The sequence below is a fragment of the Natator depressus genome, chromosome 14 (genome assembly GCF_965152275.1).
Source record: "Natator depressus isolate rNatDep1 chromosome 14, rNatDep2.hap1, whole genome shotgun sequence".
Classification (NCBI taxonomy): Eukaryota; Metazoa; Chordata; order Testudines; family Cheloniidae; genus Natator; species Natator depressus.
This window is the reverse complement of record NC_134247.1, coordinates 25,811,934-25,830,740: the sequence shown is the minus strand read 5'-3', so window position 1 is coordinate 25,830,740 and position 18,807 is coordinate 25,811,934. Positions and strand designations below refer to the sequence as shown.

At 44.5% G+C, this 18,807-nt stretch overlaps 1 protein-coding gene across 2 annotated transcripts; it reads right to left on the bottom strand.

The window, feature by feature from the left end:
* Positions 1-881: 881 nt before the first annotated feature.
* On the bottom strand, positions 882-17,266 carry TMEM220 (transmembrane protein 220). 2 transcript variants are annotated; one of them, XR_012641930.1, is made up of 7 exons: positions 17,131-17,266; positions 13,970-13,999; positions 13,246-13,306; positions 11,071-11,194; positions 9,098-9,157; positions 5,700-6,736; positions 889-1,578 (listed from the first exon to the last, which is right to left on the bottom strand). XR_012641930.1 is itself a non-coding variant. In XM_074971947.1 (6 exons), exons 1-6 carry the CDS (start codon positions 17,218-17,220, stop codon positions 6,604-6,606), a joined length of 498 nt encoding a protein of 165 aa, XP_074828048.1. In that variant the 5' UTR covers positions 17,221-17,266; the 3' UTR covers positions 882-6,603. The 2 variants fall into 2 exon arrangements, 1 of the variants encoding a protein (XP_074828048.1); XM_074971947.1 differs by having other exon boundaries at positions 882-6,736.
* Between the last annotated feature and the right edge of the window lie 1,541 nt (positions 17,267-18,807).

Genomic DNA, 18,807 nt, shown 5'->3' with positions numbered 1-18,807 from the left:
AGGGAGGTTGTGAAATCCTCATCATTAGAGGCTTTTAAGAACAGGTTAAATAAACATCTGTCAAAAATGGTCTAGGTAGACTTGGTCCTGCCTCAGTGCAGAGGGCTGAACTAGATGACCTCTCAAGGTCCCTTCAAGCCCTACATTTCTGTAAGTGTGGTAATGTAACCTATCGCTTAAATTAGCCTCTCTACCCGATGACTGGAGGAAAGCTAATGTAATGGCAATTTTTAAGAAATGCTTCAGAGGTGATCCTGGCAATTACAAGCTGGTAAACCTAACTTCAGTGCCAGGCAAATTCTTTGAAATTATAGTAAAGAACAGAATTATCAGACACATAATGAACACACTATATTAGAGAAGAGTCAATATGGTTTTTATAAAAGGAAATCGTGCCCCACCAATCTATTAGCATTATTTTAGTGTATAAAAAGCATGAGGAAAGGGTGATTCAGTTCATATAGTGTACTTGTACTTTCAGAAAGCCTTTGACAAGGTCTGTAGTGAGGAAGAATGGCCTCCCTCTGGTACAGAGGGGGTTAACTTCCCCTGGTGGGCACAGCTAACCCCCCCCCCTCGCTCACAGGAAGTATAAGAGCAGGGCCCTGTACCTCAGTTGGGGCTGGACCAGAGAAGGAGGCAGATGTCCCCTCCAGGGAGTTGAGTCCTCAGCCGAGCCTGTGACCGGCAGCAGAGAGAAAAGGCAAACCACTGCCCCAGGAGACAGGTGGAAGGGCTGTCTGACCACAAGTCTGAGAGCCAGGTCCAAGTGGTGATGGAGCAGCGCCAGCAGGAGCCCCTAGGAAGTAGCGCAGGGAAACAAGAAGTTGGTCTGGTTGTACTGCTGAAACGTGAGGCAACAGTCACATGTCTCGTCAGATGTTTGGCTGCGTGCGTGTGTTCCCTCTGTGTGCCGCACTGGCTCTGGCCAGATAGCCTGTATAGCAGGCTCCGAACAAACTGCCCAATAAGACCACCAGACTTGGTTTAGGCCAGGTTTATTACCGATGAAGCATGGTGCTAATGCCTCAGGCTCAATGATTACAGGTACACTAACACATATGCCCGTGATAATGGATGCAGCTGTCAGTGGCGGGACTTTCCACTGCCCCCTCGGCTGGACAAAGACACTCCCTCTGAGATACATCTTTATACACCGATACAAACAAGTTACGCATCAGCTTTGATGTAAGGGAGAAATAGAGGTCTATAAAATCATGCATGGTGTGGAGAAAGTGATAGAGAAGTATTACCCCTTCACATAATACAAGAACTAGGGGTCACCCAATGAAATTGATAGGCAGCAGGTTTACAACAAACCTAAGTACATCTTCACATAATGCACAAACTGTCGAACTTGTTGCTAGGGGAAGTTATGAAGGCCAAAAGTATAACTCAGTTAAAAAAGCATTAGATATGTTCATGGAGGATAGGTCCATCAATGACTATTAGACAAGATGGTCAGGTATAATACCCCATGCTCTGGGTGTCCCTAAACCTCTGCCTCCCAGAAGCTCGGACTGGAAACGGGGTGGATCCTGTTCTGTTCATTCCCGCTGATGCATCTGGCACCGGCCACTGTCGGAAGACAAGATACTGGGTTAGATGGACCCCTGCTCTGACCCAGCATGGCCATTCTTATGGATTTAAGTACTTAATGTTAGGAACCTTGTTTTGAACATTTTTGTCTTTGTGGACATGGGCACTGAAACAGGAGTGCCAGAACAGAGAGGGCTAGAGGGCCATGGTCCCGTCACTTTTAAAAGTGGGAGGGCTACACCCTCCCTCTTTACTGGCTGTAAGGTCAAGCAATGGGGGGAGGAGAGGAGCAAGCGGGGGCAGGGCCTCAGAGGGGAAGGGATGGTGCAAGGGCAGGGCCACGGTTCAGGCACCAGTGTGCCCTTCCCCATTTTTAGGGAGCTTCCACTGCTCCTGCATGGAAAGATCTGTGACCTTGTAAGGGAGCCTGCTATTCTTGTGTCAGTGTGAGATAATGGAAATCTTGACAGGTGCCAGAGAAAGTGGAGGGTGTACAAACCCACCCCCCTGGGTGCAGGATGCATGTTACTGCACATGTCAGAGTCCCATTAGAGTTTCCTCAATACTACTGGGGAAGAGGAAAATGGGCCAGATTCTCACCAGCTTATCCTGGTGTAAAACTGGAATAAATCTGGATCTTGCTGCATTTACTCCACATTTACATTGGCGTATGCAAGATCAGAAGTTGGTCAATAAGCACATTTATAAGCCTAACAAAATTCTGAGCTAAGCCAGTGATTCTTACACTGGGTATGAATATACTGCACTTAAAAACCCATGGCTCGCCCCTGTCAGCTGACTCAGGCTTATGGGCTGTTTAACTGTGGTGTAGACATTCAGGTTCGGGCTGGAGCCTGAGCCCTAGAACCCTCCCACTCCCAGGGTCCTAGAGCCCAGGCTTCAGCTCAAGCCCAAATGTCTACACTGCGATTAAGCAGCCAGAGCTCATCAGCTGACATAGGCCAGCTGCAGGTGTCTAATTGCAGCATAGATATACCCCCTGAACTATGCAGAGCTCCTTTTTCAATGAAGCTGTGACAATTAGGGGATTGTGTCTATATACAATTTACAAATTCCCATTTGATATTATAAACTCTCCGTATCGATTATCAATCTATAAATGCCATTTTGATTGTGAGGCTACTCTGCCTTCTCTGCTGACCTTTTACCTTCATCTTGGACAGAAATTCCAAGGACTAACAATGAAGGGTCATTAAACCTTGACTATTCTCTATGCACATGGAAGCACCCTTGTAGGATGTCACAGCTGTATGAGCCTGAATGGATCACTAAAAAGGACTGGAAAATCTGAGAAGCCCATGCCAAACCCAGTCCCCAGCACATTGACACCTAGCAACCAACAACCCTCTCAGCAGGGAAACTGAGCAAAGACCCCAGCTCGAGATCAAAGGACTGGAAGGTGTGAGGCAGGGAGATAAAGCGTTGGTTTCTGGAGGAAGGGATAGACACCTGGGAACTAAGAAGGTGAGAGAAAGTGCATGAGAGCTTGAACATGGGTTCACAACAGCTGAGCTCTGGGATAACTAGCATGGACGATGCTTTCACGGGCATTTCTCTGTGCTGATTTAAGGATTTTCAGATTCCGGAGCCCGGTGACTAATAAATGGTACCTTGTTTTGCAAAGGCTGCCTGTGTCACTGTAATACTCACTGACAGCCCTGCACCATGAAGGGGACAGTACAAGTCTCCCACATGAGTCTGACTGGGCTGGATTTGCTGCAGGGAGCCACAGAGAGACAGAGATTGCCGGTGCCAACAGCCCAGTCTTGAAACCCACAAAGCCTGTGGACTGCATGCATCCTTGGGGCCCAGCCCACTAAAGGAGTCACTCCCAGGAGACCTGTTTCAGGCTGGGACAGAGACCAGACCCTGTGACTCCATGATGACAAGGGCATAGAAGTGTTTTATTGTTTTTGTCTAAATCTGTACATTTCTTGGGGTATCTAAAGAGTAATTGTGTTAAACTTTTGCAAAGCATGTGTGAGATGCGCATCAGTTATCACATAGCCCTGGAGAGAGAAACCATAAGCCAGACTGCCCACAAGTTTGGAGCACTGGGAAAAGGTTTACTGAGGTTATCAGTATGTCTTGTGGGGTCAGAACCAGCCAGGATATGGGGCTGGGCCAGCTGGACCACCAGGTCCACTTATCTAAAGGGGCAATAGGTAGAGTCTGGGCCCAATAAGCATGCCTGAGGGACAAAGGCCTGAGACAAACCTTGCTGGATTCTTCCCAGAGCAAGGGAAGCTTAAGAGCACATGGCTCCCCATTAGGACCCAAACAGCAACCTGGTGAGCATCTAGCAGGGGGAGCTGTACCAGAGCTAGGACAGAATGTCAGTCTTCAGACAGTGACTCTTCCTGCTACGTCTAGCCAAAACCAGGATCCTCTTAGGGCTTCATGACCAACTAAAAAATATCTACCCCCTCCCCACAACCTCCGTACAACTGACTTGTGTCCTCCTTTGTTGAGTGACTATTTACTGAAAACTAAGCTATGCTCAAATTTGCAGACAGCTCCAAATTAAAGAAGGGGAGCAAATGCACAGCAAACAGCAAAGTGAGCTGCTGAGAAGAGAAGAGAAGAGACTGCCTGTCATAAATATAAAGGGAAGGGTAACCACCTTTCTGTATACTGTGCTATAAAATCCCTCCTGGCCAGAGGCAAAATCCTTTCACCTGTAAAGGGTTAAGAAGCTAAGGTAACCTCGCTGGCACCTGACCCAAAATGACCAATGAGGGGACAAGATACTTTCAAATCTGGAGAGGGGGAAAAAGGCTTTTGTCTGTCTGTGTGATACCTTTGTCGGGAACAGATCAAGGATGCAAGCCCTCCAATTCCTGTAAAGTTAGTAAGTAATCTAGCTAGAAAATGTGTTAGGTTTTCTTTGTTTTGGCTTCTAAATTCGCTGTGCTGGAGGGAATGTGTATTCCTGTTTTTGTGTCTTTTTGTAACTTAAGGTTTTGCCTAGAGGGATTCCCTATGTTTTGAATCTGACTGCCTGTGAGATCATCTTCCATTCTAATCTTAGAGTATTTCTTTTATCTTTGTTCTGTTCTTCTAATAAAGTTCTGTTTTTTTAAGGATCTGATTGGGTTTTTAGGATCTTAAGAAACCCAAGCTAGTCTGTGCTCAATTTGTTTATTCTCAAGCCTCCCCAGGAAAGGGGGTGTAAGGGTTTGGGGGGATTGCTGGGGGAAGAGGAACTCCAAGGGGTCCTTTTCCCTAGTTCTTTTTTAAAGCGCTCGGTGGTGGCAGCATACCCTAGTCCAAGGGCAAAGATTTTGTGCCTTGGGGAAGTTTTTAACCTAAGCTGGTAGAAATAAGCTGAGGGGGTCTTTCATGCGGGTCCCCACATCTGTACCCCAGAGTTCAGAGTGGGGAAGGAACCTTGACACTGCCCCTCAAACAAAATATTTTGGATTAATGATGATTGTTTGCTATTATTTTTCACAAGTGAACGTTTGTCAGTAGAGAGTGAAACCTGAAGTCTTGTCCTTCAGAGAAACTCACAAAGAGTTGCCCTTTTTTTCAAAATAGCCATCATCTTCTGTTATCCTCAGTTAGGATGCCCTCTTTCAAAATGGTGACTGCCTCCCATTGTTCCCCATGAGAAAGAATCAAAACAGAGCTCAAGGAAGATGGTATGCAGGCTTTTGGGAGGCAGAGAGGAAAGCTGTGAGGAGCAGTGGCAGTGCCATATTTCCTGAGGGCAGCTTCTGGCCTCAGTCCCATTGAAAACAATATGAGATGGCAATCATTTTAAGAGACAGTAGGACTTCATGGAATTTGCTGTAGAACATTTATCAGCGCTGCTGAACTTCCAATTATGAACAGCAAAAAGTGGCCAATACCCTTAAAATATTTCTCCAAATGTAGTCAACCTCCCTAAAATCTCATGCACAAAGAGTCTGTGTTATTCCATTATCATCATCAATAGGGACAAAAAAAAAGTCTTGACATAAGATGCTAAATTTCTAAAAATACCCATTTAATTTTAACTCTAACATAATTACTCATAAATACTTAGAAAATTCATTCTGTATTCAAAGGGCAAATGATTAAGCTTGGAGAGGACATACTGTATTTGTCATACACAAAGGCTGAATCCCTGCTTTTAATACAAAACCAAACTTAACCTTAACTATGAAATTGCAATTGGTGCCTCCGTAACAGACGAAGCAGACAAAAGGTAGGAAGGGAAATAAAAGAACAGCTTGGTGTAATGACTTGGTTTAGGTCACACAGGAGGTCAGTGGTAGAGTTGGGAATAGAATGCAGGCCTCTGACTCCTAGGCTGGTGTCCTAGCCACTGCACCATAGTACCTGTCAATCCTTCCCATAGTCCCATGTCTTCGCTGGCCCATCAGTCAGTAATAAAGACCACAACAGCCATACTTGACACCTTTAATACTTTGTGGAGAAGATTTCTAAGAAATTTGTGATTCAGCTGAGAAGCAACTCTGCAGTTCTCCAAAAACCTTCTGAATTCCTTGTCCACTTTCAGCCTAGGTATGGCAGAGACTGAGCTCTTCTCATTGACTAAACAGACAGAACAGCTACCCCTGCTAGTTGTTTCAGGTCTCCCAGCAGCCATTGATATCACCGCCCATAAGAGTCTGGCTGCTCACCTGCAGGCCCTGAGGGAGGAGGAGAGGATCACATTTGAATGCTTCTGTCCTTTCTAGGAGTTCCTAGCAGACGCTGCTGTACAATTGTTCATCCACACTAAGGGCACATATTTACCAGGATCTAGTCTGCCCCTGCTCCTGTTCATTGTGGTACTGGAGGAGACAGTGATACAGGGGCTGTGGTGTCATCACTACATGAAGGACACAGTTTGAAATCCACAGGTTGGTCCATGGAAAGAGGAGATGGATGGATAATGATGATAACAAATCTCAAACCGTGCTGTTTGAGGCAACAACGTGCTCTTGGGCCATAGTTGCAGTTCCTGTTGTTCTGATACCAGTTTTCAACTGAGAACCGAAAGCTGAAGGCAAATAGCTGTTTGAATATTTGTGTATGTTTGTTCCTGCCTGGTTAAATCACAGTTTTGCAGTGAGTTGGCCAGGATGATCGCATCTCTGAGTTCATGTAAATGTAAAGCCATGTTACAAAGGGGAAGAGCGAGAGAGAAATTGCGACCATCAGACGAATTCCACCCAGGGGATTTCTGGAAAGAACAAAAGACAGTGGTGTTATTTCAGATCAAACCCAGCTAGCAACAGAGGTGTCTGCGTCTGGGGTGAGGCTCCTCATCAGACTGAGGAGCCTGGAGAAAAGCAGTGCTGATGAGCTGCAACGAGCGTGCCACAAAACCTCTCTGGCTGCTGCTGCTGTAGGTGGCTTCTCTGAAGCGCCTGCTCTCAAACCCTGCCTTTACTGTGACAGGAGAACAGAACAGGCAGCAGCACGGGTCCAGGAGCCTGCCCACTTGTTCCCCTTCTCTGCTCCTTTCCAACCTGCACTGAAGAGCTGCTCAGCTGCCCCAAGTCCATGTGGCTACATCCCCCTCAACTTTTAGTGACGGACACCAAAGACTCCCTTCCTGCAGCCACAGCAGCACAGAGATAGACCCCTGTTCAGCAAGTTAGAATCCAGGTAGTGTCAGAGCAATGGGAGGCAGAAAGGCAAGGATTTCAACCCGGGGCAGAAAGCAGCCAGATTTTCCTAGACTGATAGTTTGGGAGTACTACTTTTTTTCAGCTTCCACATGCAGATTCCCCAGACTATATTTTCACTGGGCACACACCAAAATATAATTCTTTGTGACCTGGTGTAAATGAGGCAAACACACATGGTGCACCTCCATTGCTGCATCTTGACTGACGGGGGAAGTGACGACCACAAGGAACAAAGACTGAGTTAAGAGTATTTTTGTGTTTGTTTCTTTTTGAAATGAGGGTATATTTTAGTCTTAAAGTGAGGCCTAATGGCACGCCCTAACGGCAGGCATACTCTTTGCAGCCTTTAGTACGCTAGGTCTGGGCCTTCCTTGATTTGAGGAACTGCGCTGAGATTTTGTGGTGTGGATAGAGATCACCACACTTGTGCTGGGTCTGGATTTGATTTTAGCTCACCAGAAAAGCTTATGTAGTAACACACTGTGCCATTTAACCCTTCTCTACACAAATAACAAAGCAGATGGATAGTCTCTGTTGCTACTTTCCTTTAAACACTGGCTCCTGGCCTATTACAGAAACTGTTTCCTTGCAGTGCATGGCATGCAGGTACCGCTCTCTAAAGATAACATCTCTGCAGGGCTCCTGGATCTTCTCTCTTTCGTTCTAATGGAACAGCCCTAGCTCTTAAGGCTTTCTGATGGATGAGAGCAGTATTAGTGGGACAGAGCCCCTACTGGGCACCACACACCACTCTTTTTAGGGCAGTGGTTCTCAACCAAGGATACATGTACACCTGGGGGTAGGCAGAGGTCTGTCAGGGGGTACCTCAACTCATCTAGATATTTGCCTAATTTTACCACAGGCTACATAAAAAGCACTAGCAAAGTCAGTACAAACTAAATTTCATACAATTACTTGTTTATACTGCTCTATATACGATACACTGAAATGTAAATATAATATTTCAATTTATTTATAATTATATGATAAAAAGGAGAAAGTAATAAATTTTTCAGTACTACTGTGCTGTGATACTTTTGTACTTTTATGTCTGATTTTGTAAACAAGTAGTTTTTAAGTGAGGTGAAACTTGGGGTACACCAGACAAATCAGGCTCCTGAAAGGGGTGCAGTAGTCTGGAAAGGTTGAGAGTCACTGCTCTAGGGTACAAATACTGCCCTTGAGGTGCTCAGAGAAGGAGCAGGAGCTGCAGCATGTTGCAGACTGCTCTGGATCCTAGCAATGCTCATTGAGCAGCTGTTCATTTTCCAACCCCATCTTACAGTCAGAGCTGGTGCAGTTTTTCCAAACGCTGAGGTCTTTGCTTTGATGCTGGTTTAATGCCCAGCACAATTTTGTCATCTCCCTCCCAGGTTCCAGGTTCTGTCTCCCTCTCCTCCTACGACGACTGCAGAGAATCTGCTTATGCTGATGGCAGCGGAGTCGGCCCACTCCTCATTAGGGTCCTTTCTTACATACGTTATGCCCCATTACTAGTGTTCTAATGGAAACACTTTTGCCACCTTGGTTTTTGCAGTTACTGCCTGCATCCACTATAACACTATGCTACCACTATACAAGAGATACAGTCTCTTTTTATGAAGAAATATCCCCCCCTTCAGACTCTGCAGGAGGAGCAACAGGTTTCCTTCAAGTTGTCCTCTGGACAAGGTTTGCCTCACCTTTTTTCCCTTTTGCTTTATGCTGCTTATGACCAGCACACCTTGTCCTTCCAGAAACCCAAATGAACATGGTGCTGTGCCCAAGTCTGAGCAGAATTTAGACAATAATATGCAGCAAGGCAGCACACAGCCAAAATCACCTATGGATAGGAAACAGCTAGTTGCAGCCAGCCCTGTAGTATATACCCTCTCACGAACCATGAATATACAAATGGATTAAAGACTTACTTTGCTGAATTGCGGCAAAGATTCATCCATATTGTAATAATCACCAGACCAAACAACTCCCTATACAAAATAAATACATAAATGAAAAAATAAAAAAAATCAGAATACAGTGTGCACAAGTATTTGCTTACACAAAGGACAAATTCTCTGCAAAAATAACGGGTAGGCGTGCAAGCTCCCCCTAAGAGGAATTAGATTTACTATTAAAGCCGGATCTGAGCTAACAGAAATCTGAATGGAATTCCTACTCCACATGCACACAACCAATTTACAGAATCTGCACAGATTTCTGCTTCCATTTTCTATTAGACTCCTTTTAATACTAAATATAATATTACAGTTGAATATGTACAAACTCATGGCCGTTGAAACAAAATTTTTACAGAACTACAGATAAACCTGTAAACTACGCCTCAGGGTGTCCATTTAAACAGCAACTTAAGACACAATCACTTTTACCTTGTGCACAAGCAAGCACCTTGCTTACTTAAACAAAAAGGAATATCTGAGTCTCTGCCTAGTGGGAGTTTGCCTCCTTCACTTTCAACCCCCTTTCCTCCATGCTTGGCAGTAGTGGGGATTGTGCCATCAAGTCTTCAACAGCTTGACAGTATTCCATTCCAGACAAGTAGGTACATGGTACCCTCCAAACAAAATTTAGGGGATGAAAATTGATTTTTTTTCTTTTTTTAAATGTTTTCTATTTTGTTATTTAAATTATAATTTTCTTATTAAAAATAAACCACTTTAAAATGAAATCTGAATTTAATACAAAATGTATGTTAAGGCCTAAACTACTTGTATCTTTGAACATTTAAATAAACAATAAATATACTGAATCCATTAGCCTCTATGAATTAAAGGATGCTTTTCTATATAAAGGTGTTTTGCCCGAGTCTAACTTTTGAGGTCAAGCTTTATAAACATGGTACAATAGTTCAGCCTAACTAATTTAGGAGACTATCTCACTTTCAAGAAACTTAGATGAGAGTAGGAATTTAAGCTCCAGTCACTTTTCAAATATGTTTGTGTAAAACTTTCCTGAAATAATCCATTTAATTCACAGACCACAGTTAATCCCTTTGTTTAACAAATTTAGTTGTGAATGTGAAACATGTTTTGATATGGGAATTTTATTTATCCAAAACTTTTACATTTGTTTTAATAAAAAATAAATCGTATATGCAGTTGTGCATGTTTAATTAAATTCCAGTTACCATCCTAATGAAGTTAACTTTTTGCTCATGATTTGTTTAACTATCTAGTGAATAAGCAATATATCATTTGCCCTTTTCTGACATACTAAAATGTATGGTTAATAAGAATTTGAAAATATTAAGCTATATAATTGTTTACATAAATGTATATAGTTATAGTGCACCCTCTCAGGTAGCAAAGAGATGTACCAAATCTAGTGTAAAGGCTGTATTTAGTGGTAAATCAACACATTGTAATGGTTATATCAACCAATGAGAGTGCACCTTTCTTCAGAAAATAACTGAAGTGCAAATGTAAAAGTTTATTAAAACTGATGATTTAAATCACTTTATTTACATCAATCCACCCTGAACACAATTCTGAAAACTTACCCAATTCCTGCCTCTAAAGCTCTGGAATCAGAACACAGGGGGCTTCCAAGGTGCACAGTGCCAGTCTTGTGAGTTTTGAAAGCCAGTACCGACCCCTACCCCATCCCCATCTGTGACTGACCAAAGCAAAGAGAACAGGGGATTCAGCCAAGCTGCAACCTGTGCTCACTGGCCCCTTCGTCAACAGTTTGTCCAACATACTGCTGGACTAGCAACATCCAGGCTGAGTTCCTTACTAGCCTGACTCCCTTCTTTTTAGGGCCAACCCACTCACTGTAGCAATCAAAAACTGAAGCATGGTCTGCCTGGGAGTGAGCTGCCAGAGGGACAATCTGCTTCCTGCATGGGCTGTATGGATTAGGACAGAATAGATGCATTACTCACCTTCCTTCCTCTTCATGCAAGATGTTACTTTTTGCATAAGCGAACAAAGAGCACCCCAAGGCAACGGTTCCAACTAAACAAGCAGCAGAATGCAGATCTGACAGGCTCCTCCAGATGACATTATCTGGGGAAGAACAGACTGGAGCTACTAAATGCTTATGAACATACTACATGAAGTACATCCCAAGTCTTCCAGACTGTAAAGAAGCTGCGTGAAAAGGGACCCTTCCACAAACATACATGCACTAGGAAGGAGGGATGCAGGAGCGTCTGCTGCAATACTAGGTAGGACTTGCTCTTTTATGTATCCAGGTGTTTGGAATGGCGAAGGAATTCTGGTCTAGAAATACTGTTGACAAATGCAAGCTCTGGGTAGATTTCAGATTCTGAGTTCCTGGGAAACAACTCCTTGGCAGCACCACAGCTCTGAAGACCATCACAGATCCTCCCTAGGAAACAGAAACATGCTCCACTGTTCAATGGCTTCATAAAAGGCCATGGAGAATTACAAACTGAAGCCTCTACATAGCAAGGAGCATGACTTCCTGACACCCTATGCCCACTGTCAGGCTCTTGGCAGTGACATCAGGGTGCTCCCCGTAATTCTAGGGCATGAGCTGTCCCTGCCTCAAAATATTCCAGGAAAGATTAGAAGGGGCCCGGACACAGGCTCTTGTGGCTTACAGGTCCATGCTGGAGGGCTATGGGAGGCAGAGGTAAGTGAATAACAAATGGTTCTCTGGCTGACCTCCATAATGACAAGTCAACAAATGGAAAACCAGAAGGCTTAACAAACAAAATCTCTTCAGGGCTGAACCCTCCAGTGGATGGAGAGCTCCAAGCAAGAGCTGATCATTATAGGCTCCCAATATAGAAAAGAGCTGTGTATGATTTTTTACTTTGCAACAGGTCTACATAGAAGGCTGATGGTTCTGTTGAACTGGCTGCAGCTCAGGGCCTTTCACAGTCCTAATGTGAAATGCTTCTTATTGATTTGGCAACATCAAAATTAAAATAATTAGGAAAAACAAATGTCCTGAAAATATACAAGTATGCTGAAAATAAACTTTAGGCTATCTAAACCAAAAGAATCTGGAAAAATTATTTTCCTTTCCAACACTCCTGTTTGTTTACTTTTGGCATTTATCTCAATTTGGGCATTGAAAACAGACTTTCACTTTCAGGCTCTCATGCACTAGCAAAATGCTGCAATGTTGAGGTTGCAAATGCTGCAGAGCAAGGTTTATTTATGAGCAGTGACTGTTACACTTTCATTTAACAAAGCCAGCATTTTAGGAGGCAGAGTTGATGCAGCATGTTACAGAAGAGACACTGTGCTTTCTCATGGAGACTTTACTTTGTTTTTGTTGGGATTTTCCTTAATCCAAAATAAAATTCATTCAGCATATATGGTTGTCATTTAGCATATAGAAAACAATTTCTCAAAATTCTTTCCAATGAGAGAAAAAAAAAAAATCAAGGAAATACTTCTAGTGATCTTAGATTGTATAAATCTTACTTTTATTTTCTGGGCCAAATTTGGCTTTACAGGGTCCCTGTAAATACAGCCGCATCAGTCTCAGCCAGCAGATAACATTCCCCAGTGACTATACAATCTTAGAACTCCTACCATGCCATATTATAATCACTAAGAATATTACACTGCTGTATGTGCGCCTTGTGTGGTAATCACAGTATTTGGTAGTTATACCTTTATCTCTTCAGAACACTGTACAGACATTAAGCCCTCCTAGGACACAGGTAAGAATTATCCCAATTTTACAGATGGGGAAACAGAGAGAAAAGTTCAGTGACTTGCCAATGGGAGCAGTAGAGCCAAAGACTAGAACATGGAAGTCTCGTGCTCAGCCCAATAGATCACCATTTAGTACTAGAACCAGACTGTTGCGGCATAGGTGCAGTAATAAGGATGTCTCAGGACGAGGAATTGATGCAGAGACAATGGACTAAATCCATTTCTAGGACATCCACCTGCAAACAGGAAAGCAGTCACCATCACTCCTGGGAATGGGCACCTTACTACCTGCAGTCATGGACAGCTGAGCACATTTCCATGCAGCCCTAGGTTTGCATCCTACCATGACAAAAAATGAAAACCAATCTCTTTGGGGTGAAGATCTACGAGTGAGTCCATTTAGAATGCCAATATCATACCTGTAATTGACGGATTAAGGCCAACAAGCAGCGTAAGGACAGCAGGTACAATGTAGACCACCTGTTAGTGAGATATTGCAAGTCCACTCTGTAGCATGAGAAGGCAGAGCACAGAGAAGCAGCCACATCCCATCCAGCTCATTTACACAATGCAGCAGAGCAGGTAATCTGGAGCGATTACAATACACAGAGGTGATGTGGAGCCCAGAGGTACTCACGTCAGGAGGTGTGAGCCCCAGGGAAGGAGGAGAAGAGATAGTTGGTGCCTGCCCTAGACAAAGATGGTAGGGGGTGGGGGTAAGCAAAGTGGAATAAAAACCCCTAGAAGTGCCATGCAGGTAATCAAACTTGAGTAACCTGTCCACCGCCTTTCCACACCCAGGTCACTATTCAGAGGGAAGATGATGTTCCCAAAAGGTGTAATTTTAAAAAGCTGCTTATTTTAATCAAGGATGAGGATTTAAAACTCATCCAAAGCAGGCTTCAGGTTTTACCTGCTCCAGGCAGAATTACAGAACCCATTCAGATGGTTTGAAGTCACCCAAGTGTTGTGAACTTGTGCGCCACAGGTCAGGCCAAAGCTAGAAGAGCCATTGTAAGCCTTTCAGAAGGGCGTTGTAACGGAAAAGAGGGCAGATGTCCAACAAAGGAGCAAATTTAGGATTCTCTCCTATAAAATGCTCCAGAGTCTTCAGCAGCTAGGAAAGTCTGTAGTCATACTCACTATCCACAGTCCTGCATCAGGGTCATTTATCTGGAATAACAAAGAGGTCAGAATGAGCACTCAGACAAGATCTTACAGGCTTTCACCTGGTGTTAGGATTCTCAAACCTATATTTGTCCTCCCGGCTGGGTCAAGAATAAAAAGTACTTTATTAAAGGATCCTCCTGGTTCAGATTTCTCTTATTTTGGAGAGGAGAGTTGGTTAGAGCCAGCATGTGTGCATAAGCACCCTACACTGCTGTTGTCATCATCTGGATGCATGTAATAGAGAATCCAGCGATCAAAATTCTGTTGAGCAGGGGAAGCACATTTTCCCCGACTATGCCAACTGTCACCAATTTAAACAGAATTATGGGTGACAGTTTCTTCTTGATAACACCAAAGAATAAGAGCAGGGGGCAGCTTTCAATGCTAACACTAGGGCAAAACTGCCAGTCTGAGCCAGCTGGAGTTTGGATTCAATCAAGGAAGATTGTACTTTGGGTTCAGTACTAGCTTGAGAATAAAGAGATCTGGCCTCTGTTCCCAACTTTACTTAGTGGGTGACAGTGCCCTTGAGCAAGTCACTTCCCCTCTCTGTGCCTCAATTGCTCCATCTGTAAAACACATCACCCCTTCAGCAGACTTTTAATTTTCCATAATATTATATTTTGATTAAAGATTTTCTAGCTTTGCCTAAGGAAACTCTCCCCCGAGAGTCATACTTTTTCAGGTCCCTCTGGCTGATTATAACTGGAATGCAGGGTATTAGTTACGAAGTGTTTGTAACTTCACTTTCATGTGTTTAGGAAACACTGAATAGTTATTGTGACTTTTTTCTGTATTGTAGTTTAAATAAATTACCAAAACAATTGAAATTGGTGTGATTATATTGCATTCTTTTGACAAATAAAATGTGCAGATTTTTTTATTTTTTTTACGCAGAATCCCTCCAGGAGTAAATCCTGCCACATATCTCTACCCTCCATATGCTGAGTCATTGGCACATTAAGGGCGCCCCAGTGGTTCTACTGCCTGGTGAACTGGGAAAGCCAGCTCGATGTCACAGGGGAGGAGTGGGGAGCTGTACACGGCAGTCATGAAGACGGGTGAAACCATTTCTGTTGCACTGGGAGAAGTGGGATGGAGAAGAGCTGGGCTTTGACAAATCACCTATAGTATCCAGCAAACACAGCTCCTCCACGTCTCACATCAGCTGGAGGTTGGGTAGGATGGGTAGAGATAGGGCAGCAGGGCTCCCGTCGACTCTGTGGTTGTGCACAGCCCTGTTACCTAGCCCAGCTCCTCAGCTTTAATACACAATCTGATGCAAAATTTAGGTCCAGTTTGTCACAGAGTCCATGGAGCCTTATTTATGGCTTGGCTGAGGTATAGTAAAGTAACTTATCTATCTTGTTCACTCTGGGCAATCCGATTTAACATCTGTCTAGATTTAATCGGCATTATGTGTACACAGGCTATGGTGGTGGATTCCAGTCACTGAAGAACTGTATTTCCTCCTTTACAACTTCCTTGTCTATTTCAAGTCCCATTTTATGCTGTAATAACGGTAGGTTTCTCCAGCATTAAATTATTTTTCTTTATTTAATATTTATTAATTACCAATTTTCCTATGTTCCCTCTTTAGTCCTGCATATAGCCAGGTTTGATAAAATACTGTTCTCTTTTCTTTTGATTTTATCTCTGGAATATACATAAAATTTCCTCTCATCTGACTTTCCTCGTATGAATTGCTCCACCTAATTAAAGGGAATGACAATCTCAAAGAGAACTGCTCCCTGATAAAACTACACTTCCACCAAACCCCTTGAGGGGCTCAGGAAGCCCCAGTCCACCATGAACAGCCCCAAACTGGCAGTGTATGATGGCAGGGTTAAGCCACGAAAAAGGTTCTCTCTTATGACAAATGAAAGCTACATCACTTCTTGATGACATTCCACACAACATCTGGCCATGATGGGCTGCAGCAACGAACTGCTACTGCCATTACACAGCCAAAACCACAGGACCTCTGAGTACATGCAGCATTCCACAGAACAGAACATCACAGTGAAGTTTACACACGGGCCTGTTACAAAAGCACAGCAGCAAGCTTCTCTATGAGCCATTTCCACACCAAACTCCATGAACAATAATCTGCAAATGAAAACTCCAGTCCTGTGAGCTGGCACGGGGAGTCGATTATCGTTAGGGATGTCAGACAATTACAAAAATTGCAATTATCAGCAAGACTAAAAAAAATAATCACAGTTTTTAATCACAGTGTTAAACGATAATAGAGTAACATTTATTTAAATATTTTTGGATGTTGTCTACATTTTCAAATATATTGATTTCAATTACAACTAGGGTGACCAGATGAAACGGAGAAAATATCGGGAGACAAGGGGGAAGGAAAAAAAAAAAGCGGCCAGAGTTGCAGAAGGAAAAAAAACCAAAAAACAAAAAATGCCAGAGCGGCCAAAGCCGCAATATCAGGTCAAATGGCATCCCGACCGTGCACCGATTGGGACGCGGGACAAAAGTTTAAAAATTGGGACAGTCCCGATTTTATCGGGACGTCTGGTCACCCTAATTACAACACAGAATACAAAGTGTACAGTGCTCACTTTATATTATTGCATCAGATTACAAATATTTGCACTGTAAAAAGATAAACAAAAGAAACAAGAAAAGGAGTACCTGTGGCACCTTAGAGACTAACCAATTTGAGCATAAGCTTTCGTGAGCTACAGCTCACTTCATCAGATGCGTCTGATGAAGTGAGCTGTAGCTCATGAAAGCTTATGCTCAAATAAATTGGTTAGTCTCTAAAGTGCCACAAGTCCTCCTTTTCTTTTTGTGAATACAGACTAACACGGCTGCTACTCTGAAACCAAACAAAAGAAACAGTATATTTCAATTCACCTCATGCAAGTACTGTAGTGTGATCAAGAGAATATCGGGACACAAGGGGGACCCCATCCACCCTCCTCCTCCCCCAGCCCCTTTCCCCATTCACCCTGCAGCCTGACTGACCCCATCCACCCTCCTCCTCCTCCTCCCCCCCGCAACCCCTTTCCCCATTCACCCCCAACCCCTTTCCCCATTCAACCCGCAGCCTGACTGACCCCTTTCCGCATTCACTCTCCTCCCCCCATTCGCCCTCGGCCCGGCCTCACCTGCACGGCGGCCGCCAGCCCGAAGAAGGCGGCCATGAGCAGGTTGCAGAGTCTCCACAGGCGGCCCGGCCCGGCGCCGCTCCCCGCCATGGTGCAGGCCGCGCCGAGCTCCACCTCGCCTGGGCGGGCCCGGCTCGGAACCGGGGCTAACGGGGCGGGGCTCGGTCCCCGATGGTGGGGGTAACGGGGCGGCCGCCTAGGGGCGGGGGGCGGCCTCAGACCCGCCCCGGGAAAGACACAGGACGGAGCAAGCTGAGGACGGAGTCGCAAAAGCCAAAGGCAAGGCTCAGCCGCATCGAGGCCGGGGCAGACCAGAGCCCCTGGGTACAGGCAGGAAAAGACCAGTCGACATTTTGGTCAGTTTTACGGGAGTGGCTCCAGGATGCAGCTGGAGGAGAGAAATCCAGGCGTTGGTTGCCCGCAGTAACAGTCTGAGTTTAAAAGTGAAAAGAAGAAGGGGGGACAGAAGAAGAAGACGGGCAGGGTCAAGGGTGGATTTTTTCAGGATGGAGACACCCTCATTTTAAGGGAAGAGGCCAAAAGAGAGCAAAGGGTGTAGGAAGAGAGAGAATAGGCGTGAAGAGGTCACGAGCTGGGAAGGATCGAGGGGGCAGGTAGAGGTGAGAGCCGAGGAGAAACCTCTGCATCAGTGACAGGAGGAGGAGGAGGGTGGCTGTGGCCCATCTTGTAGATATTTTATTTGAAAAAGTCATCAGGATCTTTCACAGAAAGGGAGGAGGGGGAAGGGTTTCGGAGGACTCAAGGTAGTAAATAAGCAGCTGTGGTTATGGGTGTGGAGTCAGTGAGGTGGAGACGTACTGTCTGACAAGAAATATGACAGAACTGGGGGAAGTTCACGTGGTCACAGGACTTTCTCCAAGGGTGTCCAGTAGCACAGGAGCAGAGGTTGTTGAGGAGTCAGGGTTGTAGGGACAGATGTTCAAGCGGCAGAGAGAGAGGCAAAAGAGTCCGGTGGATTGGAGAGAATCCACAGCTGAGTCAGAGCAGAGGGCAGAGGGGGGGGGAACTGAGAGTAGTGAGAATAAGTCATGGATATGAATGGTCATGGGAGGGACTGGTAGATAATGTTGAAGGGAATGAGGTGACAGGGAGAAGGCAGATATTGAGAGGTCAGAGAAGTTATAGTGTTTAGTCAAGAGAGGCTTGAATAAGTGACCACGTTGATGAGTGGGAGCATTGTTACATTACTTGAAATCAAAATCAGGAGGTGAAGGCAAGGAGATGGGCAGCTAATCAGATGGGACATCATCATGGAAGATGAAGTTACATAGGATGAATATGGGAGAGAAGAGTCAAAGGCAGAAAGGTGGATGGAGAAGAGCAAGTGACTACTACATTGTTTTTGATTTCTCCCTCTCCAGCTTCTAACACCATACATATCCAAGTCACATCCAAATCCTTGCCACTTCTTTAACCTCAGCATCACCAAGATCTTTCCTTTCCTTCCCGACAGCCAAATCTCTTGGTCAGGGGTCCATTATATATATGTGTGTGAGTATAACCAATTATATCCCCTTACATCCCACAGACAAATGTTTTGGTCAGGGCCCCATTATATCCCACTTAAGCATAAGAAATCCTAGAAAAAGTGTAAGTCAGGTGCAGGAGACGGTTAGAAAGGCAGCTTCAAAGAGAAGAGGAAGCAAGACAGTGAGG

What these genes read in the sequence shown, in the direction of transcription:
- TMEM220 (XM_074971947.1), bottom strand. Translation starts at nt 17,220, where the DNA reads ATGGCGGGGAGCGGCGCCGGGCCGGGCCGCCTGTGGAGACTCTGCAAC. An exon ending in GGCTGGCGGCCGCCGTGCAG is followed by an intron (nt 14,000 to 17,130) that starts GTGAGGCCGGGC and finishes TTGTTATTCCAG; the next exon opens with ATAAATGACCCTGATGCAGG. An exon ending in CCTTAATCCGTCAATTACAG is followed by an intron (nt 11,195 to 13,245) that starts GTATGATATTGG and finishes GTTCTTCCCCAG; the next exon opens with ATAATGTCATCTGGAGGAGC.